At 29.2% G+C, this 27,505-nt stretch overlaps 3 protein-coding genes across 10 annotated transcripts in view; 2 read left to right on the top strand and 1 right to left on the bottom strand.

The window, feature by feature from the left end:
• LOC106683081 (growth factor receptor-bound protein 14) overlaps positions 1–10,181 on the top strand; it is a 361,363-nt gene extending 351,182 nt beyond the window's left edge. For all 7 annotated transcript variants that reach the window (XM_014424309.3, XM_014424312.2, XM_014424311.2 and 4 more), the window contains exons 9-14: positions 305–553; positions 1,635–1,715; positions 2,010–2,155; positions 2,855–2,971; positions 5,411–5,504; positions 7,730–10,181. In XM_014424309.3, the coding sequence (XP_014279795.3) occupies positions 305–553; positions 1,635–1,715; positions 2,010–2,155; positions 2,855–2,971; positions 5,411–5,504; positions 7,730–7,882 (840 nt within the window). In that variant the 3' untranslated portion in view covers positions 7,883–10,181. The remainder of the gene's footprint in view (positions 1–304; positions 554–1,634; positions 1,716–2,009; positions 2,156–2,854; positions 2,972–5,410; positions 5,505–7,729) is intronic.
• A 3,230-nt stretch (positions 10,182–13,411) lies between these two features.
• Positions 13,412–20,572, bottom strand: LOC106683080 (uncharacterized). 2 transcript variants are annotated; one of them, XM_014424307.3, is made up of 5 exons: positions 20,439–20,484; positions 20,130–20,299; positions 15,303–15,489; positions 14,273–14,413; positions 13,412–13,672 (listed from the first exon to the last, which is right to left on the bottom strand). In XM_014424307.3, exons 1-5 carry the CDS (start codon positions 20,448–20,450, stop codon positions 13,604–13,606), a joined length of 579 nt encoding a protein of 192 aa, XP_014279793.1. In that variant the 5' UTR covers positions 20,451–20,484; the 3' UTR covers positions 13,412–13,603. The 2 variants fall into 2 exon arrangements, with proteins under 2 accessions (XP_014279793.1, XP_014279794.1); XM_014424308.3 differs by lacking the exon at positions 20,130–20,299 and having other exon boundaries at positions 20,439–20,572.
• A 129-nt stretch (positions 20,573–20,701) lies between these two features.
• The window catches only part of Rrp6 (exosome component Rrp6), a gene marked incomplete in the record, with an annotated part of 24,094 nt that continues 17,290 nt past the window's right edge, over positions 20,702–27,505 (top strand). The window contains 6 exon segments of the mRNA XM_067051817.1: positions 20,702–20,936; positions 21,005–21,138; positions 21,267–21,555; positions 22,815–22,918; positions 23,338–23,524; positions 26,600–26,743. Of these exon segments, the coding sequence (XP_066907918.1) occupies positions 20,862–20,936; positions 21,005–21,138; positions 21,267–21,555; positions 22,815–22,918; positions 23,338–23,524; positions 26,600–26,743 (933 nt within the window).

Here is a 27,505-nt window from a genome sequence, read left to right as displayed (position 1 = left end):
TTGTTTGAAAATGGATAGTTCTAAATTACCAAAATTTAATACGGAAATTGTATAAAGATTATAGATAATAATAAAATTAAGGATTAATTTTATGTTTCTTCCGCTTGTTGATTATTGAAATTAACTAATTTATTCATAGTTTTTTTATTCAATGAAGTTGATTTCATCATTAACAATACATTCTGCATTAAAATAATTTTTATTCATTATTCAAAAATCACATTATTCTTCATAAAATTTATTGTAATTTTAATGGCCATATACTTACTAGATAATGTGATATTTATATTCATTTATATTTCAGCAATTGAAAAATGACCAGGAAGAAGAGAGACGAGGAGAAAAGACAGATGGGACAGATGGCCTGGAGTTGTTCGCAGACCTAAAGGACTTTGATATATATTCCTGCGTTAACCCACAGAAAGAACTGGGTGCTCCTGCTGCCCTGTGTCTTCGCAGTACCGCAGAACAAGACTTTTCTAATTGCCTCTACTTTGCACCTGACAGCTTGCAAGACCAGACTTGTTGGCTGACGGCCATGAGGTTAGCCAAAGTACGTATCGATTGTCAATGAAAGTTATGTGAAATTTAATGCGCTGTAATACAACTTTACTAATAATTTTGTGATTCATATTTCTTTATCTAGTTAATTGTATTTTAACAAAATCCTATTGCACATTCATTTTCTTATTTTTAAAAGTTTAAATGTTGGAAAACATTTTATATATTTCTATAATATAAATGTTGAAAGTGTTCTCAATTATTGGCTATTAATTAAAGAAAAACTCAAAAATGTTTATGAAAAAAGTTTAAAAACCTCATCCTGGTAGATTTTAAGTAAGAAACTTGTAAACTTGTACATTTCATGAAGTATCCAACTACCAAACTCATTCTCCACTTCGACAAATTTTATACTAGCCGTGAAAATCATCTAATCTTGGTCGAGTCTTGGCCGAAAAAAAAAAAAAATCATCTAATTTTCATAAAACAAGGTGTTTAAACTTGTATTTTTTTTTTTTAATACAGTCACATTACATTTAAAATAAAAATTGGAATTTTGAAATCCTTGTTTCATTAATATCAGATGTTTAATGTTTGCCATAAAATTTTCTGCATTCAGTTTGCAATTTTGCAAAAATTTGCATTCAGAACCTTTTATATAGAAAAAATATTTAAATTTAATCAAGATTTCTTAATAGTAAATGAAATCTATGAGTTGTTTGGTCTAGAATTGGTCATATTAAGGCTTTTGGGATTAAAAGATTAGCAGCTAAGTTATAAAATTTTAGTAATTCTGAAGATTCTTTTCAAATACCCACAAATATAGATAAGTTTTATTAAAATATTTATGGTAGAAAACTAATGGCACCAATTTTGTTAATAAGTGTCTTATGTGCTTAGAGTATGTATTTGGTGTTCTTTATTCCATGTAACAGTTTATTGAACATTAAAATAAATTCATGTTATTAAATCAATTACTCGATTTAATTTGATCAAAACATCATAGTAAGAAACAACTACATAGATTCATTAGGTTTAGCTTAGTTATTGCAATAATGTTGATTCTTTCTTAGCCAGTGTTTCTTAAAGACAGTTTTAAATTAACATGTTTTTTATTTTATTTGTTCCTGTAGTATGGAAAGCAGTTAAGGGAAAATTATAAATCATTTAAAGGCAAGCAAGAAGCTGTTTCTGCTCCTAAAGAGATCCACACGGTAAGTTTTTTTTAAAATTTACTTATTAATGAAACTATAACTTTTCATGAAATAGTTTACCTCATTGGTTTAATCAGTAAAATGATTTATTTATTTAATTAGTATGTTCATATTTTAATTTTTATATTATTTTAATTGTTACCTTTGATTCAATATTAAGTATTTTTATTGTTCATTTGTAATTTATTTCAAATCAATGCTGAAAGTATAGCTAATCAAATGTAATTACTACCTGTGTGACATTAATGTAAATACTTCTATAAGTTCGTCCATATGATTTATGTTATACTTCAGGACAATATGAGGTCACGAGTAGCGATGGACTTTACTGGAAGTGTTGGAAGGATAGTTGAAGATCCCCAAGAGGCTAGAGAAATCGCCCAGTCCGAAGGTGCTTATTGGAAAAAAAAGTGGAAAGAAATGATGGCGAATCAGCCCAGGTAAACTTTGTTTTTTATTTAATTAATTTAGTCGATAACAATAAAACACTTCTTTGTGTCTAATCAGCTCATAATTTTTTTTTTTTTTTTAACATATTAAAACTATTATGTACAAATTTCAAAATTAAGAGCTTTCATAACAGTTGGGTTTCCTCAAAGTATTTCCTTTGAAGATTGTGCATTTGTAATCCATAAAATCCATAATGTGGTGGTGGTCAATACTTTGTTGTAATTTTTATATGATACTATGGATTTTGCCACCTAAAACAAAAAAAAAAAAGAAATTAGTCCAGAACATGAAAATTTAAGATGAATTAACATCGTGGGTTTCTCAAATCCATCAGTACCACCATAGGTTAAATATAATTTTTGAAAATAAATAGCTATACCTTTAAATTGAAATGATCATTTCAGCAGTATGTGATATTTTCATGATGTTGAGAAAAACAGTCATTTCAAGATTTTCAGTGACAAAATTATAAAGTTTAAATAAGGATAAAGTACATGTGATTCCATTATGTTATTTCAGTTAAGTTTAATGCGTTTTTCCGTGATTTTTTTTTAGTTAATATTCAATCTATAATCTCTAAATATATGAAGTTTCGTTGAACTCTTCTGTTTGTTATGGAATCTAAAAATATTAATTGTTATCTTAATATTCCTTTTTTTCTCTAAATTAATAATATATTTTTTGTAAAGGCGGTACCCAACACCAAAGGATGAACACGGAGCTCACCTTAACCAGCCTTGGTACCACGAGAACATGTCAAGGGATCAGGCTGTGGCACTTCTCAACACTCTACCAGAGAAAGATGGGTATGTCATAGATATGGTGAGTCACAACCCAGGCTTACTGTATGATATTAATCTTCTTTTTTTTAACATAATGAATTATATTAATTTAAAGAAATTATATCTTGTACTTATTTTTTTTCTTATTATTTTAACATTTTCATGTCATTACTGTATGTCTCATCCTCCTTTTAAGGGATTAATCCTGATTATTAAACTTTGACCTATCTATTGTTTTTGTTGATTTCCATCTACATGTCATTCTGTTGCACAAAAATGACATGTATATTTGAAGAAAAAATAAAGGATTTAAGATGTCGTTAGGGATTTTTTCTTTAAAAGAAAACAAACAAGTACAAAATATTTTTTACCTTAGCCATAGATTAAAGAAATTATTCCCACAATGATTTACAAAGCAACATCTTTTCTGCATCATTATTTTTTTAGAGTGTTTTATTATTGTTCAATGGACATAAAATAAATCATTTCTATAGGATTAGACCAAGTCATTTAGTTTTAATTTTCTTATTGGAAATACTTAATCTTTAGTCATAACTTTTACTCATTCGAGATTTATCAGAATTGAATGTGAGATGTTTTTAAAATTAAAGTCAAACTGCTGGGAAAAAAATAACTGCTTGCTAGAATACTAAGATTGTAAATTGGGAAAAAGATGTTTCATCTAATTCTATATTCTTCATCCTTTTTAATTTGACTGAGGTACAAAAGATTTTATGATGTATTTTTAATTAGAGTACTTTCCATTTTTTTGCTAATAAATAAAATAACAAAAAATAATTTTATTACTTTTTATTATTTAAAAAAATTCAAATAAATTATGACTTTATTTTCATTTTCCAAATTTATGCAGTGTTTTGTCCAGCTGAAACTATTAGTGGTTGTCTTTATAACTTGAATGAAAACTATATATATGTACTGGTCAAATTGATGAGTCTACCAACCATGGTTAGGGGTATAAAAAATGAAATATGTTTCAAAAGATAAAAAAAAAAAATAATTTTCAGCTCCATATCTTTAGAACTATCCAAAAACCTAAAAAACATAATAGAACATCATCTAAAGTTGAATAAATTTGTTAAAATATGAGCCCTGTTAGAGTAGAGCTGTTTATGTTAGTGAATTTATTTTGGTAAAACTGTATCTGAGGAATCATTGGATGTACTGTTGTATATTAGCACTCAAATTAGTCCTGGTTCGATGTGGTGTAAAGTATTTCATTACGTTCATCTTCATAGGAGTAGTAGATGTTATGATCTATGCCAAAATAAATTCTCAAAATATTGATATCTCGATGTTATGAAAAACCATATGATTTATGAAAAACTGTGTCTCAGAGACTATTAGATTTACAGGTGTCTATTAGGGCTCATATTTTAAGGGATTTACTATGCTGAAATAATGCGTTAGAAAGTTTTTTAATGTTGTTGGTGTAGTTTTAAGGATATGGAGCTCTGAATGAAAAATTATAAAACATTTGAAATTTTTCCAGAATAAAATAAATTTGAGAGGGAGTGTACATCTTAAAGTACTTCAATATTTACTTTTTAATGACATTTATTGTACCATTTTTATAGTCTAGATAAAACCTGAACCATTTTCTGAAAAGAAGTAATGCAAATTTAAAATTCTATTTTTTACTTAAAAGAAGTGAAAATGAATTGTTTGCATCTTCAGGACAGCCACTATTGATTATTCCCCTGACTATGGTTGGGAGAGTCATCAATTTTTACTATTGACTGTTTATAGTTTTCATTAAAGTAATAAAAAATTGAGGTGAAATAACTTTTTTTTTCTCCTTCTGGGCCCTTGGCTATATAGTTAGCCTTTAAAAAGTGAATTGATTCATAATGAAGTTCTACTTTCTCAATTACCTTAGGTAGATGAATTGTAATAAACTGATAAAAATAAGTTCTGAAATTTCATTTCTGTCCAAGTTATATTTCAGAATTTTATATTGTTTTAGGTTTCCAAAATCATAAAAAATTTACTTAAACAATTATTAAACCATCTTTGATATTTTGTTTACTAATCATATACCCACTCTACACATTAATTAAAAGAAGAAATTAAATAAAAATCTCAAGAGTTTTGTGAAACATCATCTGGAATGTAGGTAGTTAAAATGAATTGTATCCACTGGGCATCTGTAACTTTAACATATTAACACATTTTCAATTTTGTTTTATCATCTACCCAAATTATTAAAACAAAGATAACAAGTTTTTACTTTCATAATAATTTAAAATTTTTAAATTATGGAAAGATACTTATTAACTTTTTAATTCATCGATGGATTTAAAAATGTAAACATCTCAATCAAAATAATTCTTTGATTAAGAGATATCATGCATATAATATGAAGGGTAATTTTTTTTTTAATTTTATTTTTATACCGTAAATCATATTTAATTATTTTAAATTAATTGTTAAATCTGTTCACAGTATATTCGTCGTGCGGGACAGCAAGAGCAAGCCAGGTTGTTTCGTCTTGACATCTAAACACAATGGAAAAATTCTTCATACTACTATTGAACCAGTGAGTTGCAATTAATCTAATCAGATTGCATTAAAATTATCATCATCGCTACAGAATAATTAGAAATAACAATTTTTGATGGTAGAATCATTTTTTTTTTATTTTGGTAAGCATTAGTAGACACTGAATATATATAATTGTTTATCATCACAGTAAAAACCACAAAATAATGTGGAAAGCATAGAAATGGAGTTATACAAATTTGTCAATTTAACTTTAGAACAGTTCTAAAAAAAAAAAAAAAAAAAGTGCTTTTGAAATGTTATTTCGAATTCAAAGAACCAGACAATCCTGAGAAGTGAGTTTCAATCTAATCGATGTATCAGGAATTTTCCTTGTTATTTTTGGCAAAATTTTATTCCGAATTCCTGTAACATTGACCAAAAAATTCAAGAAACTTTTGATTTTACTTAATCATCTTTTGATGAAGTTTCATACCATACTTATCATGTTGAGATCAATTTTCAAAGAGTCAGTGATGTATAAGATATTTTTTGGTCAAACATAATATTGGACAGAGGGTGTCAGATTTTATGAACAATACCCCCTAGATTCAGGTATTCCTGGTTTATCATTTTTAATAGAGAAACTCTGTTATCGATCAAGGATAAATAAACTCCCTCAAAGTTTTAAGTTTTATATTTTAAGATAAGTAGAATCCAAGAATCAAAAAACATAAAAGATCTCACTACCCACAGTTCATACTGCTTGACCAATTTTTGTTTAGATATGGCACCAAAATCACTCAACAATAGTTATTGAAATTCTTCATTATCATTTGCTATTTCATTTCAAAATGATGGCCGATTAAATTTAATATTTTATCCTCAAAAAGTACAAATTGCTTGGGAATGACTGTCAAAAGCTAAAAATAGAAAGGTTAAAAAAATATATATTATCTCTTTAACAGGTGGATGAAGTTAGTTGCTTTATTTTTATTGTTTAAAATTTTGGTCCCTAATACCAGTGTAACTAATCGAGCACTCTGTGCGCATTAGCCAAATGGATGATCTTTTTAATGAAATGTATCATTGAAAACAGCTCAAACAATATTGATGAAACACCTAAAATCTTCTACCTAAAGCACTTTCAGTTCTATATTTAAAAAATCTAGAGAAAAAACAGGAAAAATAGTTCTAAAGAAAGGGAAACTTCACTTCCGTATAACTCAATAGTCTACATTTTATGGTATAGTAAATTATGTAAGGTAAGTTGGGGCAAGTGCAAACAAAAAATTTTAAAGCTTGACTTTAGTTTGATATTGATAATTTAATTATGAAGATGGAAATTTTACACTAAGTAAATATGCCATACTATTCCTCTCTACAGAAAAAGGATGATATAAAATAACACAAGTTAGATGAATAATAAAACTGGAATTTATTATAAAGAACATTAAGAAACTTATGTTTGTTTTCTAAAGTTTTTTTTTTAAGAAAAAAGTCACATTGAGACCATCAAACAGGGTGGGACATGGTCTACACTTCCCCATTTTTTAACATTCACACTTACCCCAAAACGAAAAGTTTAAGAGGTATATGCTTATATGGTATATGCTTATATGCGTATATGGCTTAGTCCACAGTGATTTCAAAATATTATGACTATTAATAATTAATCCTTAGGAAAAAAATTAGCTCTTTGATGAATTAGTCTCAATTGCTTCAGCCAACTCTGCACACTACCAAAATCACAACTTGTACAAAGATCAATATGTGACTTTTCTAATGGTGGGCCATTAAAAGGCACTTGCCTAGTTTTCTACTTCAGTTCAGCACTATCAGATAACCATAACTATTTTTAAAAAATATGTTATACTCTTGCCTCAGAAAATGCACTTAACCTGACTTACTTTAACTTATATGGTTACATTTGGATGATAACTGAATTATCTACTACAACACAAAACAAGAATCATCAAATCAAATATATTGTACTATCCTTTGTAACCATATTTTTAAAAGTATGTTGAGCATGTTTCCTTAGTAACCTATTCTTTTCATTTTCCTTATAATACAAAAATATCTCCCAGAACACTCAATATGCTCATTTGAAAGACATTGTATTAGCAAGGATACAGTAATTTAACATCGGTTAAAGGAAAGCTGTCATTTGTTTGTTATTACTACATAATAATAAACTATTTTGTAATTTTATTCTCTTTACAAAGCTACTTTTTTAAAATTTTATTTATTATTTTTATGTATATTTGATGTTATTTACAGTTGCAAGACAAAGAATATGAAGGAATTTGTGATGTAACCTACACAATAGATGGCGGAGCGACCAAATTTATAGACTTGTACCAGCTTGTTTGGTTTCACATCCTTAATACTACTGCACTCCCTTCTAAATTAATTCATTGGTCGAAGCATTAAGCTATCGGTGATATTAAAATAAGTAGCCTTGGTCAGTCTGTAATGTTTTTCTTTTTCTTTTTTAATAAACCCCTTAATCTCGTAATGAATTTTATCCAGGTCAAAAGTCAAATATTTTTATAATTGCTGCTGAATATATTTTTGTTAAATAAGATTTTTGATATTTTTATGAAAACTGTCCAGTAATTTAAAGATTACTATTAAATTTTGATGAATATCGTAGTTTCACACAAATATGACTTTATAAAAAATGTAAGAATGCACTATTATTCTACTCATACTTTCTTATCTTTAGATCCCTGAACAAAGCTGATTTAAAATTTTTTGAATGCATTTATAATTTCATGAACTTTTTGTGGTTGTTAATGAAAGCTAGAGATACAACAGATTTACCAAGGCTAATAATCGTGCTATAAAAACAATCATGTTATTTATTTGTTTTTCTTATTGCATTTTATTTCTCTGGACATTGATTTCTAAAATGTAGATGATAATATAATTATGCACTCTTTTCATGTTCCTCATTTAGTTTTTTTTTTTGTGTATAACGAAATTGTCGTTTCATACAATCACTCGATAGCTATTGTAGACAAGTCTTTTTCCATCATATCTGTACTTTTATTAACAGACTAGTTACAATAAAATAATTAGCAATCGATGGTACATTTTAATCTATGTAGTGAGTGATATTTATATTAGTTTAATTTAGCAAGAAATTACTTTTAGTAGTTTAATGTAGATATTTATTTAAATAAAACTTGGGTTTTATTATATGCATAGTATTAAACAATGCTTATAAAACTTATTGACTTGCACAAAAAGAAAAGTTCTAATTTATAAGATTTATTAGGACTCCCATTATGTGATTTATGTCGTCTATGATAGTATTATTAAAGCCAATGAAATTAATTGTAAAGGCTGATAGCAAATTATTTATAAGCTATTTATTGACCGAATTACCAAGGTAGCCCCTTGTTATGTATACTGCTAGGATTTATTTTGTAAAAAATTAAAATAAATAAATATTATTAACATATTTTTTTTAGCTGTAATAAAAAATATTTGTTTTTCACTTTTTTTTATAATAAAAAAATATTTATTTCATAATAGTTGTGTTGTAGCTATAAATTATTATATTGTTATGAGGAAATTGAGACTGACCTCAATGACGTGTTATAATGGACTAATGTACTGTTCTTGAATTTAAGGATAAAGTGGATAAAGCAATGTACTTGGCTTATTCAAGTTAAAACTAAATGGCATTCATGTTTTTATCCTCTTATTTTATCTAAATGAAAGAAGGGAATATTAAAGATTCTCGCGTCTCTATTATTAAGAATTATTCAAACTTATCCACTGGATCCTTCAGTTATGGTAAATATTTTTTGTTATTGTTGACTGAAGTATCGGAAATTATTGTTAAACTTTATTTTTCCTTTCAGTTTTAATATTTAATTTATGTAAATTGATTAAATATCTTATTAAAGTAGAAGTTGACATCTTGTATTGCACAAAGGTGGTGGCTAGCTTCTCTAAGGTTCACTAAGTTAGTCATAGTGAAAATTGTACCTGTTCAATAAACTAATGACGACTATAACTAGAACTGTGCAAATATTAAAATTGCCAAGTTTTGCAGTTTAGTCGTTCTTAGAGAGACAAATTATTGATTTATTAATTTATTTGTTAAAAATTCTTTGTGCAATGAAAGATAGTTTTAGCAGAGGACAAACGTATACTTTAATATTAGTGTGAAGTGTATTTATATTGTATTTGTTATAATGTGAATCAAATTGAATTATTAAAAGACATTTAAATTAATTATAAATACTAACAAACTCATAATTTAATTGTAAATATATATATACATTTATAAGTTCGTTTTGGGTAAATATTTTTATATGGTTGTATGAAACGACATTTATATTGAGGTCACTAACTAATTAATTTTTAATCGATGTTTTGAGTTTTAAAGTTAAGCATTTTAATCTTAAGCCTAATATGGTTTGAACATTGTATGAAAATTTGAAAAATCTAAAATTTAAAAGCAATACGTTCTTCTTGACATTCTAAGAGAATATAAGAAACATTCGATAGTACAATCCTTAAACCATTGTCTTTTTTTGTAACACAGAACTTAGTTACTATTTTTATACTTCTCAAGTATCCATTTACACAGTATTCATTAATACTTAGAAACTAATTGAATCTCTTATAATTTTTTTTAATAAATTGGTTTTTGTAGGTTTATAGTGTTAATTTTTATATGAAAATATCTTCAAAATAAATTTGATGTTTTGAATCTTGTTTACATTCTCTGTTTTAAGCTACATTCACCTGATATGGGAGGTGGGGGTGGAAACTTATAATAATATTTTATTATAAAGTCTTAATAATATAAAAATTAATTATAATTGTTGTGCTGTCAGGTTAGCAATGCTTTACAATAGATGGCAAAGGCTGGTTTATTGAATCACAAGGTCTCAGAAACCAGATCTCTACCACCCATGAAGTAATAACTTAAATTCAAGGAGTCTAAGACGTCTGTATTTCTCTAATGATAAATACAGGGAGATTGGATGAAATTTTTATAAATGTCTGAAAACTGGCAAGGGTGTTCTCACCAAGACACTTAAAGTTCTAAAACTTCAGTTTGCCTGGAAATTAACTGATTGGATGAAGACTGGTACTATGTATTGTTCTGAAGTTCACATAAAATACACTTCATGGAAGAGAAAGAGCATAAAGAAGACCGAGCGAAAGATATTCATTCTATAAAGTGTCCCATGGAGTGAGTTACTAAGGATGCTCCGTGGCAAATAGAATTCGTCGTCAGGCACATACAGAATTATACATAGCTGATATAGGCACCATTGACTGCCAGATATACAGTAGACACATTTCAAAAATATATGATACCATTTGAACAATTTAGAGTACATTTGAACCATATATGAGTACTTTAACAGAGCTAAAATTAGGGATTTACCTTTTTCACCAAGAAAACCCCATGGCTACCTGATAGAGCATTCCTTGAATATGAGGGAAGACCATCAGGTTCCCATGAGGACCCTCCAGGAACTCAAGATAATTTCGAGAGAACAGTAGGGTAACATACCCCAAGAATTTCTAAAATGTAATATAATTTGTTTAATGCTTCAACTACTAAATGGAGTTATAGGAAGAGGAGAAGTCGCTGCATACTGTTACTGAACTGCTTTTACATTTAACTTATAATTTTTATTGCTATATAATCGTTGATTTTATAGTTGATAAAAATCAATTTTTTTTCATTACATTTTTCATTATTTTCTTATCAATATAGCTATCCCTTTGTTTCCTTTTTATTATTTTTGTCAGTTTTTCTTGCTATTGTGGGTTGAGTATGAGGTGGGGGACCTAGAAGTCTAACCACCTTCATATTTTTGTTTCAAATATTTAAAACTTTTCACACTATGCATATAGTGTCTAAGAGAACCAACTGTTGAGCCTCTCTTAGCACATCAATAAGCACCCCAAACCATTCATGCTTGCCAATGTGGATTTTGGTACGAGACCATTGGCGGATATAATCATTGGAGTAGTGGTAACTCCCTCCAAATGATACAGTTCCTTCAACTCAATCACCAATTCCTGGTATTTGCTAAGTTTTTCTCCCACATTGGAGCTTATATTATTATCGTTTGGGATTCCGACATCAATAAGTTCCACTTTCTTTTTTCTTAGATCTATAAGGAGGATATCTGGTTTATTATGGCGTACTGTATGGTTCATAATTATTTATTCATACCAATAGAGCTTGAGAGTACCTTTTAGGAGGAGTCTATTTGGGTGGTACTTATAATATGGGCTCTTATCATCAATTAATTTCTACTTTATCGGCAGGCCCTGATGCAAAATTTTGGCCACATTGTTTTGCCTCTGTAGATATTCAGTACCAGCTTACACTCCAAATCCACCAGTGATGTGTTGGATTGATTCCAGCGTCACCAAGGATGATCAACACTTATCTGGTGCTATAGTGTCTTTTAGCACATGTTTTCTATTTGATCTGGTGGCAAGCACTCGATCTTGAATGGCAACCACAAACCCCTCTGTCTCGAAGAATAGACTTCTAGATTTTAACCATTCAACTGATATTTCTTTGTCTATGGAGGCTTCGTTCAGTCGGCTATAGAATCTCCCATGCAGAGACTTACTTTTCCATTCTTCCAGGTGTTCTTTTTCTGAAACAATGTTCGGCTCATCCACTTTTCTCAGATTCAGTGCGGTCAGACCATATCTGTAGTAACGATTACCAGATAAACTCTAGTGGTTTTTTAATCAAAATATTGATGTTAGGATATCTGCTTATGGCACGCTTCTTCTATATTTATGAGTCCTTGTCCTCCTTCTTTCCTGGATAAATAAAATATGGATTTGGAAGATATTAAAATTATGATTATATTATTTGCTTGTAATAATCCAAAGCTATAACATTTTACTTGATGCTTAAAAACAACGTTTTTCATGAAGAGTTTAAGTAATGGGATATTTTTGAACAGTACTTTAGTTTACTTCAAATTTTAATAAAGGAAATGATTTGTTAGAGTGTTGAAAATGAAATACACCTTTGTTCTCCTTTATATACTTATTTGTTGTTTACTCTGATAATGGTCTGCAATGCCGAGAAAAAAGTTTGCTAGTAAACAATACAGTATACAATGTGCTTTATTCTGCCCACATTGCTAATGTGCTTCATTCTGCCCACATTACTGACTCATCATTGTGAAAAGAATAGATTGCAAACAAACAATATTTGAATTATGCCAAACAACAATAGCTGTTTGATTTTCAATAAAATTCTTATTTAGTTCATAATACTTATCAAAGAAATTAAGGAAATAAGAAACCAATTAATGCCACATTTTTTTGTATATATTAATAACAATTTAAGTGGTTTGTAAGATTTTAAATAAGCTAAATATTAAAAAGTAAATTTTTATGCTGGATATTATATTTAATTCCAGTAACAAAAAGATCTTTTTTTTACCAGCAAACAGCCTCAACATATACTACTTTTAAAATAAGTAAATTCCTGAAAATATAAGGAATCTATAGAAAAAGCTTTATGGATAGACATAGGCAAGGAATGAACTATAAAAGATCTGTCCAAAGAAGCAGTTCTATGTGATAGAGTATAAATATTGATTGGTCGTTCTAGTGTTCAAAAAATAGATGGAGGAGCGCAAGGAAAGGAGTTCAGGGTATAGAATGGTGTATTACTTCTTAGAGATAGTCAAAGAGAAAGATATAGCCACACTAACTCAGTATAATAGCTAGGGGTATGGGTGCATCTGGGGACCCTCAAGATAAATCTTATAGAACAATTCATAAAACATCTAATTTCATTTGTAAGTCTCTCATTTTATATACAATACTGTACAGTAACATTTTCAAAAATTATGTGATTACAGAAATTTCCAACTTGAGGCCCTCATTCATCCTGAAAAATGCTGAATTCAAAAGGATAACCTATAAAAAAAGATAAACTTGAAAAATTGTCAACATTATTTTATTTACAATCAATATAAAATTACATTTAATTTTTATAACCATAATTACAAATATGATAAAATCAGAAATTTAATATCGGCCCAGGATTTATAATACAACAAGAAGCAATATTCATGACATCTGAGTTATTTTTCTTAAACATTTGAAGCTCAGTCATCGATCTAGAGCTTAAATAATTAATGAATTTTGATAAGAGCAAGTCTTGATGTCTTCAATAACGGATGATTCTTTGATAGCCTGTAAATATATAAAATTAATTACTACAAAAAGAAGACTGTAATTAGAAATATGTAAATTTGTTGGATAAAATCCAAGCTTAAGAAAACATAATTTCTACAATTACATAAAAAATTGTGTTTTTTTTTCCATATCTACTCTATACCAGATGCCCATGAAATGTCATCTGAGTCAAAGAAACCTTTTTGTAAAATGATTACTACTTTTTTTTTTAAATCTAATACTTTAACAGAGATCACAGTTCTTTAGTAACAAAGTTTTTTAGTTAATGCATTGATTCTTACATATTTTTGTTAACCCAATATCAAATCGATAGGTTGTGCATATCTTTGAGAGGTATCTAAGATATTATAAACAAGAAAATCTAACTCTTTTACTTGCACTTTCAATAAGGTACAAATGAACATTATGATTTTGCTATAAACTAATATTTAAATTAATTTTAACATTATTTCTACAATATTTTTTCCAAATAAAGCTGGTGGGTGCATGCATACTGATTTTAAAAAAGGTTAAGGAATAGGGTACCATGTTTTGTATGGTATCATGTAGATAAATAATAAATAAATCTCTTTAAAAGATAATGATAAAGTTAATCACAGATAAATGCGCCTCCATTGCTGACATTACTGATGCCACTTGCTGCAAAAGACCAGCAGCCCTTTTCTCAAGAAGTCCTGCTTTCTCTCTTCCTTCAGGGCAGGTCCAACCATCTGAATCCTCAGTGATGCTCTGGGCCAACTTGAATAGAAATTATTTCTTTTTTAATAGAACTAATATATTTTCACCCATATACAATATTACATGCTAATCATGTAATAAATATACATTATTATTAATATATTTTTCTAAAATATATTATTTTGTAAAAATAATGATCCACTTACCAATGATTAATATATATTGTTTTTTAATTGTGATAAAATGTATGAACTAAATTAATATTTCTAGATACAGTAGATGCCCCAGGGAGTACCGAGGTATTTGGTCAAGAATTGCTATCTGATGGGAAATTGAATGTTCAATACAAAGTTCTCATAAATATGGGTCTCTAGTTTGAGTAAAGAGCGAGGGTCATTAAACTTTCAATTGATTTGAAGAAATGTCAAGAAAGAAATTATTCTCAAATTGAGTAAGAATTTATAAATTTGCATACAATTATTTCATTGGCTATTTTGATGAAGTTCCAAAAAAAATGATATATATAATTTTTTTTTGTTGGTTACTTTCACCATTTTACCCTGCAACTATGAGGGATGTTAACTGATTAAGATAATTTCCCTGAGACTTTTTTGAAGCATAATTTGATACAGTTTTAGATTAATTCATAAAATAATGATAGAATTTTTTTTATTGTTTGCCGCTCTTCCCTCTGCCTGCCCCTGTAATATTTTAGACCTATGTTTATTCTCTTTATTTAACATCAAATGTACACTAAAATATTTAAATTGGTCAACTAATTTGGAACCACTCTAATAACAATAAAGAACTTAATAATATTGTTCCATTTACTTATCGAGATCATTGTGTAACTAAGATTTTTTTTTTTAACAAACAGAAGTGCAAACAATATCACTTATTATAATACAAACCGTTTTTTTTCATCAATTAACCAGTTAATAATCATCACCTGAACTATAGCATGTATTTTTTGTATATCTGGTTGAGTTAAACGGTTAGATGTCAGATCCAAGCCATAGCATAAATCCAACAGTTGCTGACATTTTTCTGACAAAGCACCATTGCTGTTGCAAGAGTTACGTAAAAATCTTTTTACCAACCCTGTTTTCTTTTCAATAAGTTCAGTATCTTTGTGCCTGAAGTTGAAAAAAATATATAAATACATTTTTAAAAAATATTTCTATTTACATTCCTATAAAAAATAAATAATTAACATCTATTGTCAGATTAATGATTAAGAGAGAAAAATAAGCAATATTATTTAATAAAAACCATATATAATACTTTTGGTAAAATTAAGATTTGATTTTAGAGAAGGGGTATATTCCTTCTCAAATATCAAAACTTCAACTTTTGAGCCATAATGATAATACATTTTGTATTCCTACTGAACTGATTGGTGCCATTACCATTGAATAAAAAAAAAAAAAAAAACTAAAAAGAGATAGAAAAAAGTGTCTAAATTAGTTTAGACATTTGAAAATAATGGTGGAAGACTCCATAGGGCAGATTTTGGGTGAAAAATTTATTGATGACAAGGTAGGCCAAAAAATTAAATAAAGATATAGAAATGGAAAAAAAAAATATTATAGGTTAGAGCAGGAAGCTACCTCAGGGTTAGGGAGATATGATATAGCCAGAATATATTTTTTCTGTGGATCCTGGACCTCTAAGAGCATTGGGCCCTGGATGGATAGATTTTAACTCTTTCCCAACTAAATCTTCCCCTGAATAGAAACAATGAACATTAACTTCTGAAGAGAGGAGTGAAATATGTAAGTCATAACGAATTAATTATATGTATAAACATTTAGGATGTTTCTTATCACCCTACTAACAGACTCAGACTGCGAATGTGAACTAACATAGTGGACTAGGTGATAGCAAAGGTAAGGTCCTCAAGACTTTGAAAAATCAAATATATAGAATATAATCAGGTGCCCCAACAAAACTTCAAATGTATGATGAGGACACCACAGGCCTTACCTGTCCTAACTAGGCAAGAGTATAGTGGCTTAATATAGTCCTCTTCTTATTTAACTCCAAATGTACAATCAGGACACAACTATATACATTTTGCACAAAAATTTTTGCCTGAGTGAGGCATGTTGTCAAAAAATATTGCACAAAAAAAAGATCTATTCAAAATTTTGTGGCCAGTCCAAAGTTTTCTAAAGTGTTAAGATGGCCTCACACTAGCAAAAGTTTTGCACAAAAACGACATCTTCAAAACTTTACAAAAAATTGCGCAAAAAAAGTGTATTCAAAATTTTGTGGATCATTCAAAAGTTTTCTGATATATAAGATTTTTAGGAACCCTTCAAAATTTTGTAGAAGAGAGCGCAGTGTAACAGGGCTGACAAAATATTGGGCTAAAATTCTTCATGCTGTTAAAATCGTTCGCCTCCTACAAATATAAGTAGGTTACGTTAACCAAGGGTCAGTCAGTTCTCCAACCTATTACTGGCCCACACAGACTCTTTTCTTTTTATTATTATTAAAAGTCTCCATCAACGCTGCCCAAAATGCAACTATGATACTTGCCAAAATAAAATAAACCTCCGCGGGAGGGTAAGGGGGTTCGCACTGTCCTCCCATCGCGTAAAATTTAATCCAATATTTTTGTGTAGTGTGAGGGGTCCACGACCATTCAATATTTTAATCCAAACGTTAGCTCAATATTTTTGCCTGGATGAGGCCCCTTTAAGAGTCTACATATTAGGTACGGTTTATAAGTATTATGACGTCTGTTAAGTTAAGTCTGCTAAGTTAAGCGATCATAGCTATCGCGGGCATAAATAAGGAAACTGGGCGAAAGCTATAGTCGAACTAATTTTTCATAAACCTAGACATACTAATACACTTATAGATACTTAGTATTCCTAAGCAAAATTAAACATAGGGAATATAATTAAGCAATCTAATTGAACATTAAAACTATGTTTGTTTGGTCACTGTAAACTATGTTAAGGGACCGAGTTTCAATTTTATCTCTTGATATCTTCTACTTCCGTTTATGCACGCACTAACATATTTGCTCTTGAAATACCTAATTTCGAGTTCGGGTTCGACCGATTTGACCCAAAGTTTTGTTTGCGTAAAAAATTGTATCCACTACTTTCAATGCTCAAGTAATTTCCTGGTCATATCTATGTTTCAAAAACGGTTTATACCAAATTTTCAAACGGCTTAAGGCAATTATAGAATCCAAACTCCAACGGCGTGATAATGTAGTACATCTAGATGATGGCTGCCCAGCCCGATCAGGTCTTGTTTGCTGATAACGTTCTGTGTTTTATGGATAAAGCAATGTAATATCGTGCTAGATCGCCAGCGCATGACTAACATAGCGCGGCCGGGCGAAGGAGATGGTCCGACTAACATAAGAATATCGTTTAAAATTTTCTATTGAGACACTGAGCTTTGTTCCCCATCTTTTTTTTTCTTCAAAGTTGGACAAAGCGAGGATTGCCGTCGCCTGGTCGCTCTACGTTTGTCCAATGAGGCTAAGCAACCATCGCGATATCCTTGTTCAGGTCGCAGCCTAAAACTACAAACGTTTTTCTTGTAAATTAATAAAGCTAACAAATTAAAGGAAAAATCACATTTTGTTACTTAAAGGTGGCAGTACGGTATGGCAAACAATAAATTATACTGAGTAAAAAATTCAATTCTTTTACTTCTATAATTTCAAATGAGGAACAGAGCAACGTGTGCTCAGATTCCAACAAACAGAAATAAATTAATTAGGACGAGCTATCTAAATTAGACATCCTTGGATCAATTTCTTTTTATCTTTAAGCAAGAGTAGAAACCTCGAGAATGATGGATTCTACATAGATCCGATTCCTATAAAGTAAAGGACGGTATAATTAGATCAGCTTCCTACCTAAAAGATAAAATATTACCAAATTCTGTTCCTAGCTTTTACTATTTACTTTTCTAGACCGGAATATTAGGATTCACAAAGATCTGTTGAATTGTAAAAGAAATAATACTCATGAAAGAGTTGGTAACATTGATGGTAACCAGCAAGAGAGGTAATATTTGTTTATGTACTGAAAAATTGTTTTTGTTGTATTTGATGAGTGCAGTGAACAAACATTGGTGCAGAAGAATCACATAGTTTTCACAATAGAACTCAAAATATGACAAACAGTGACAAGTCTTTTGACACTGTAGATGAGGATGTATGGAGCATATATGAAAAAGATATTGAAGAAATAGTTGTTGATAGTTATTCTGAAGAAGATAATGATGATGACATTTGTATTGAGCTGACATCAAAACCATTACCAAAAGATAAAGAATATGAAAGAAGAAAAAATATTAATTTAATGTACAGTTCCATCCAAAAAATACTTGGAGGGGGTGATAGTGAAGAACCAAGGGTAAGAATACTTAATAAAGCAACTGCTACTTGCAAGCAATTATGCCAAGAAGAACTCCACTTAAAATATGAAACAGAACTTCTTTTACAAACCAACTGGAAATTAAAGCGGCGTGTGGAAAAACTTCAAAAAAAGAAAAAACGAAAATCTGGTTCAGCAGCTATTTCCAGAAGACTGTCAGGTCCACTGGTAAGTTCACCAATTAAAACATCACCTATTGAAAAAAGAAGTGCATCAGTAGATGAATCTAAGCCCACAATTTTGCCAATAACTCCAACAGAAACGACATCAAATAGTGCACTCTTGGAAGAATGTTCTAAAGTACCATCACCACTTCCAAAGAATCCTAAGCGAAAAGTTAAAAAACGTTCAGGTCTATCTGATGAAGAAAAGGAGTTTTATAAAATGGAAGAAAAATTGGAAGACTTACTGTATGAAATTGATGCATTGTGGAATGATGTGAACAATGATGAAGAAAATGATAGTAAGGTAGACAAAAATTTAATTGGAGAAATAGAACAAGCCGATGTTATCATGGAAGATGATAGACAATCTTCAGAACAATTAGATCCTATAAATATAACACAACGGAAAGAAAAAATCAAATTGGCTGATATTAACAAACTGATAGAACCTGAACTGAATCCAAACAAACAGAAAGAAATGTCTTCAATTGGAAAAAATGTGGAAGTGTTTAAAATAACCAACATAAATAAACTTTTAGATCCTGTGCAAAATCCAATTATTAAATCAAGTGATAATTCTGGTTTTCAAAGTATAATTAATTTAGATGAAAGAAGGATTAGCACATCAGGAGATGAGAGCCCCAGGTTAATTATTGATGAAAATCCTCAAAGTCAGGGAAATGAAGACAAAACCTTAAACCAAAGGGAAATAGATGTAATGGAAGCTCTACAAGCTGTTGACACACTTTGCATGAGTTTAGTGTCAGATGAACCTACCACTTCTGAATCTCGAGCAAGGATGGTTAAAACTACAAAAATTAATAAATCCATTGAAAAACCTGACATAATAGCAATATCTGATTCAGAGGATGAAACTGCTAGTTCAGATATAGTTTGCTTAGAATAACTATGTTAGTAGTTCAGTATAATAGTTTAGAACTAATGTATTATATATATAATATTCTATACATTTAATACTATTATAAAGCCTAGTAACTACATAATTATATTATTTACTGAAGTGTTCATGTTCCTTTCATTATTATTACATTTATGTGAACAGTTGTGTATAAATATGTAAAAATAAAGCACTTAGTTTATGTATTTAAAATAAAACATTAATTATATCATAATTTGTACTAATATATTAATAATCTACCCTGACTTTCTTTAATAAATATTTAGTTCTGAAATACCTACCTCAGATCTGTTCTTGCCAATTTTTTAACATATCTAGTTGCATTTTTTCTAATAGTTTTATAATGGCAGAGGAATATGAGTATCACAAATGAAAAAGTGAATACTATTCCTAATATTAATATAAACGTTAAAATCACTGCTTCCATCGCATTAAAAAATTTTGTTAGTTCCTGTTATTAAAAACAGAATATTTCATTAATTCATAAATGCTATGAAAGGGCATTTAAGAAACGTTATGCGGAGAATTAGTAAACTTTTAACCCTTTAATTTATAGTCGTATATTTAAAATTCAATGTTTACAACCTTACTTTGACAAGCATTTCACTCCTCCCACTTGTTGCATAGGAGACCTGTATCAACGTAGTGGTGAAGCTAGTCGATACAATACGTATCGATTAATACCGTAGTATTAAGTAACGTATTTTAGGATAAATATTTTGATTTTTATAATTGAATAGGTAAATATTTTTTTAAAAAATTATGTAAATATATATTGATTATACAAAAGTGTATTTAATTTTTAATGATTGTTTTCATAAGTTGCCGACATTGCAACCATGTGATAGAAGTGGACCTTCTTAACCTTCACGTGACTGCTCAAGCTATGTACACAACGAGCTAGTGAGGTCGTGTAGCATTGTCAGAAGTTGGGGTTCGAATATCTAAATTGACATGACAATCGTTCATATTTAATAGTTTTATTTTAACCTTAGCAGGTTTCTTCATCAATCATGGAAGGTGGAAGTGAAAATCCTCCGGGCAAAGAATGCATTCCCGGTTATAGTAACCTACAAGCATTTTTACAGGTAATTATTTTGTGTTTTATCGTTATTTTATTAATTACATTGGTTTTAAAATGAATTATATTTTTCAGAGTGCATTTCCTTATGTGGTCGAGGGAGTGAAAGCCTCTAACAGTTTACCTAGTCCACAAGAATTCAGTTATTATCGTACTTACCCTGAATTCGTTAATATAATGAAGTATGAGGGTATGAAGCTGCAAAATTTGTAAGTTTAAATAAATTTTGTTTTTGGTCACATATAGTAATATCCATTTTTATTGTTTTGTTTTTTAATTTATGAATCTTTGTGATGTATTCTACTGCATGAATATTAATTATACTGCTCTATTCCAGGATGGATTGTTTGATGAAGAGGAATGGCATCAGAAAGATTGATCATCATTTTGATACTATTATAGATTCTAATGATAAAAGTCTTGACAGGGTAACTAATAACTTGCTAGAAATGGATGGACGTAAAAGGAACCCTCTGCCTTCTAAACCTGCCACTAATCTACAAAAAACTGTTGTTCCTAGTGGAGGGTGGCATGAAAAAGATGAAAGTTCTCATCCATCAAAAGAAGAAATAACTTTGTGTGTATCACCTGGAACCATCAGACCTCAAGTGTTTTTTAAAGACAAGGTACGTTCTTAAGAATGGAGCATGGTGTTTTAGAAAAAAATTAGTTAGAAACTCTAAAAGGAAATGCTTAATTTTCCATCCAGACCAATTGCGGCTTATAACTTTTCCTATTAATCCGATGTCAATATATTTATCCAAAAACTTATTAGATATCTATTCTTCTTTTCCCTTAAACATTTAAATTATAAAACACAAAAGCATTAAAGTTAAATATTTATAGCTGTATAGTATTCATCTAACCAATTCCATCCAAACCCGAAATTTCAAGATCAGCCTTAAGGCAATCCTCCCACCTACATTTCAGTCTACTTCTCAGACATTTAACATTCGGCTGAGCATTTTAAAATTTTTTTGGGGATTCGTTCGTTGATAAACCCAACTTTATAAAACCATTTTAATTTCTGCAATGGTCTCATCTCACTTATATTTACTGGGTAATTGTAGGTCTTGGGGGACTGGTTGATAGAATTTAAGTTGGCCTGTGTCTAATTTGTGTGTTATCCAGATAAGGGTTAGTTTTGAAACTTTTGAAGACTGGAACATCTTCTCTGGGTTTTGATGTCTGTATTCGTATCTTCCAAATCTGATGTCTCATCTCCATCCATCAATGTACTACTTTTATAGTTTAGAAACAACTCTTATTACAGTTTTTTTAAGAATAGTCATTGAGATTCGTCACTTCTCCATGTAATTATCTTTCCGTTGATAGCTTATTTGTCAAAATCCATCATTCCTGAATGCATTAATCTATAATACTGAATTATATTTATAGACAAATCTTACTGTTTTAATTAGACTGCCGTTGTGGACTTGTGCTCATTCAAGGAGATGTACAAGTCCTCTAGAGAACCTTGCTAAATGAGTTCAGGGCTAAATTCACATAAACACAAGTCAGTCTGATTTTAGGAAATAATCTACAGCTCTTTGATTTCTGTATTAAGTTAAAAACATTTAACTAGACAAAGGTATTTATCATTTTATGTGGTAAGTGTTATCATAGGTAGTGTTATCTACTTTGGTTATTGGTTAGTATTGTATCTTGTCAATTCACTTTTGTATTTAGATGGACATCGCTTGGTTTTCTTACTTTGATTATAAACTGAATTTGTGTATATGTTATTATTGTGGCTTATGACATTTCAATATGTAGAGATTACAACATTTTTATAACCTGAAAACAGTCAATTATCTTTGATTTTGTTTTACTTCACTTATTTTATTTTATTGTGATTTATACTATTATTTATTTTTTTTTTTAGGTGGATAATAGTAATTCTCCATGGATTCCTCGTATAAAAGAGAAGCCGAATGCTCTTAAGCCTCTTTCAATCTTGGTTGAATTGAATGATCTTGGCCATGAAAGGTTAGTCAAAATTATAATGGTTGTTTCGAAGTGTAATGATATTAAAATTATTTAATTGCTTGAATTTTCTAATTGAAAGAAGGATAAGAACTTTGACTGACTGTTTGAACAATGAGTTTTTGATGATTAGTATTGATTCTTTACTCAATCCAGTTTTCATTAGAATTTATAAATTTTATCCTGGAATATGTATTCATTTCATACAAAACCTTTCAGTATATATTTCGTCTTTTTTTATCATAAACAATAAATACACAAAATTCTAGTATTATTTTCTGTGCTACAAAACCATTTGATAGTTATGAACATATAGAGGGATTATTTTTATCAATACGAGTAATATACTTTTTGAGTTTATTAATATTTTTTAAAACTTGTTTATCATCACATGTTGTTTATGTATTATTTTTCTGTTTCAGTTATAGTCATCCATACGATTATGAACTTACTCTTTGGAAACCTGAAGAAAGTATGTTGAGTACTGTTAAAGTAACCAAGCCACTACCTTTTTCAGAAACTCCATTTCTCTTTGTTGAAACAGAAGAGCAGTTAAATATCTTAATGGAGGATTTGTCAAAGGTCAAAGAAATCGCTGTTGATTTGGAGGTAATGTCTCTGAGACCATTATTAATTAAAATTTTGTTTAATTCATGAAAAATTAAAAAGTTTGAGCACTATGAGCTGCATCTGGCAGGGCTAAATATTGGAATATTATGGCTATTGAATTAAAATTTAGAAAATAAAATATTTATCTATGTGAAAGTTATACACCTTTACAGATGTGGGTAGATAAATAAGGATTGAGGTTCACTATTAAAAGAAGTCAGTTCAGGCTTAAAATAGAGTAATTAACATTACTTAATTTTGGAGTAAGATAGTCTGTTCAATAAAGGTATCAAAATAGTGAAAGAAAACTATTTATTGTTAACCAACATTTCGCCCCAGTTTGCAGGGCTGTTTGATGGTAGTACAAAGGACAACTGGTAATAGAAAACTATTTATTGTTAACCAACGTTTTGCCCCACTTTGCAGGGCTGTCAAATGGTAATAAATAGGATAACTGACAGTTGTTATAATATATATTATATACAGTTTTATATATTGTTATAATAGCTTACTAGATAGGCAATTGATATCAAACAAAGCTTTATTCTGACTCCTATACTCAGCTGTACGATTGATTTGGTATAGTTAGGTGTTGATAGGTTACATGATAGAATTCAACTTTGTTGACAGAATAAGGTATTGAAATTAATGCCACTGAAATAAAATATACAATTATTAGTTAAAACAGATACTGTAATTGCCAATCATATTTGGGTGATGGTCTCAGTGTCCCAAGTTTCAAGTGGTTTGTTTGATTTCAGGCTGTGGCCAATTGTTAGGGATGGAGCTCTCCTTATAAATTATTTCATTTAATAATTCCTAATATGAATGAATTGTATGTTGAATAGGGTTGGCACTATTACTATATTTTATACTGTCATGTACTTAACAATAATCATAGTATTTTATTGAACATAATATCATTACAGGAGGTTCTCGTGCTTATGTCAAGGTCGATGCCTTGTAAAGTGACTTGGAGTTCTGTTTGACACAAAGTTACACACAGCTTATATTTTTGGAAAGCAACCACAGAATCCAAAAATTATTTTTGCTTTATTTAGGCCCTTTTTGGTAAAAAAAAAACATGTTTGCTATAGAAACCAGTCACTTTGTGCAAATAAGATCATTGCATGTTGTGTGTGCAGGTAGCTCCTCTGAATATTTTTATAACGAGGGACGGATTGCACACCAGGCCTGCTATATAAAAGAAAAACAAATTATTAAATTGAACAACATTTATTCCAAAAATAGTCGGGTAACATGAAATCGTTATTTTAGGTTTAGTAATGAAGAAAAAAATATAATTATAGATCAAAAAAAAGAAAAAGAATATAACTCTAAATAAACATAAATTTTTAAGAAACAGTAAAATATAATGAATTTTCTTGGAAGGATGTCTCTTACTTTTGTTGTACGGAATGATAACCCTAGAACAATCACAAAAATTGATACCAATATCAAATTTTATTTTTACACACTTCTAGGATAATTTTTGTTTTAAACCAGTCTTGTTTTAACGGCTGCTTCATTCATACTGACTGATAATTGCAATTAAAGATCATTGCACACAAAGTGTGCAGTCGGTCTTTTTGGCTTGGAAATACATTGCACAGTATTGTGCAGTGTTCAATTAGTCTCAAATGGGTTAAATACTTTTTGTCAAACCCATTGAAGAATTACTTATTTTATTTTGTGATGTCTTTTTTCCTCAAATTATCGTTTGAATTTTAGTTCTCAGTAAATCTATTTATTTTTTTTTTCTCAGTAAATCTATTTATTTATTTTTTTCTCATTTCAGTTTTCGACAAATCTCCTTCACTTAATTGTATGATTTTATTTTTTACTTTCAGTGAGATTAATCAGGTTAACGAAATACTTTTATCACTCATTTTCCTTTTTAAAAAGCTAACATGTATCATTCATTACCAGGTTAGGAAGTAAGTGAATAATAATATTACAAAGTAAGAAAAGAAGGAGATTTGTTGAAGTATTTATATATGTGATTATTTGTGGAAAGGGGCTAATTGAATTCATGTCTGTTTTGGGACATTTACTTTTTCAGTATTTTTTTCACTTTGACATAAAAATCTTCTTGGTATAATATAAGTTAATAAACGACATACCTTTAAAATAAAGTGGAGCAATGTTAAAACCAGGGACTGACTGTGGAATAAAAATATGATCCTTTGATAAAGAAATTTGGCTAAATTTTGTTCTCAATTATGTTTTTTCCTATTAGCCTGATTGTTTTTTGTTTTGTAAGTATTTTCCTGAGATAAAAGGATTACATTAATCAATTTCTATGGCCCAAAATCTCTTATTCTTTAAGTACAAGCCAAATTCTTCTACAAAAATTTGTGAACCATTTTGGATACAAAGATTTGCTTCTATTAGATTTATTGTCTAGTCCCCTGTGTTAACATAAAATAAAGAATAGCATTGTGGTAATTAATATAAGTTTGTAAAACTAAGTAAGGAACTATTACTTCCTAGTTACAACATTCCATTAGCTGTTTATGTCTCTAAAAATTAGCCTCTGCCAATGATCTGTGTTATGTTGCCTATTTCCAGTTCTGCACACGCAACATTGCTCTACTGAACACTATTTCTTAAAAAAAAAATTAAATAAAATAAACTCATACTTAAATGAAGTTAGGCTAGATGAATGATCGATTCCTCTTAGTTTAATTAGAATATTAAAAGTTCCTGTGTGTTTTTAAATGCTCTGTTCTCTTTTATTATATTATTTAGAACTCTGAGCTGAGTAAAAATTAGTTATAAATAAAACTATAATTTAATCATGAAGGATATAATGTTGACTTATTGATTAACTATTAATAAATAAATATTATATTCGTGACAATTAAGTAACAGTTTTATTTATTACATAGGTACTATAAAATAAGCATAAGTTATCAGTGTTCTTTAGTACTAACTGGCCCCGCTACCTCCCTCTCGACCATCTTATTTTATTTATAACCAATTTTTGCTCAGCTCTGTCCTGTTTAGAACTATATCTTAATTTAATGTTTATTTTATTCTGATTACATTGTTTTGTTTTTTTATTTGATACAGCATCATTCCTACAGAACTTTCATGGGATTTACATGTGTTTTACAAATATCGACATGGGAAAAAGATTACGTTGTCGATGCTCTGAAACTGCGAGATAAGTTGCATGTTCTCAATGAAGTTTTTACGAACCCTGCTATTCTTAAGGTATTATTAACTTGTTTTATATTTTAGATTATACCAATTAATTTATTTTTATTTTTATTTTTTAATGGTTATAAATAGTGTTACTAAACTTCAGTGCTGTGGAATGAATGATTTTAATGTTAGAACATTATTGTTCTCTTATAAGGTGTAATTTTACATATTTTATACTCAGGAATGAAAAGGTCCAATACTTGCAAAATTATTGAAAGGGCTGATGTCCTATTATTAGTGATTGAGACTATCTAAAATGGCTTATAACATTAGCACTTTTTTTTTTTTGTCTTAAGAGTTCCATTGAAGTCTGATTGAAATCTCAGGTAAGAAATGTCAAAAACCATTTCTCTGGTCCACTGCAAAATAAATATTATAACGTTATAAACTAGGCAATCTGTCTCTCACCCCAACATACTCAGCCATAATGTCCTCTGTTTTTTATCAATGTTATCATACCCTTTTTTTACAAATAATTTGTATCGCTCCCTCAATTTAACTCCTATAGTTCACTCCAACTAAAAAGTTTTGGACAGTGGCCCTTTTTGTTCCAAAGTTAGATATATATATATATATCTATGAATGATAGATATCTATATTACTCGTCACTTATTTTTAAAAATTCCAGTTTATTGTATAATTAGTTAATGAACTGATTCCAGCTGTTTAATTGTAATAATGGGAGTAATTTAATAAATTAAATTAACAATATTTCTCATAGTCAAGATACTGAAATTTTCTTTGCTTTAAGATGTAATAAGTTTTTTTTTT

This window comes from Halyomorpha halys, unplaced genomic scaffold (assembly GCF_000696795.3).
Source record: "Halyomorpha halys isolate HHAL.00 unplaced genomic scaffold, Hhal_1.1 Scaffold463.1, whole genome shotgun sequence".
NCBI classification, from domain to species: domain Eukaryota; kingdom Metazoa; phylum Arthropoda; class Insecta; order Hemiptera; family Pentatomidae; genus Halyomorpha; species Halyomorpha halys.
Note: the sequence above shows the minus strand (reverse complement) of the source record. Positions and strands in the feature narration are given on the sequence as shown.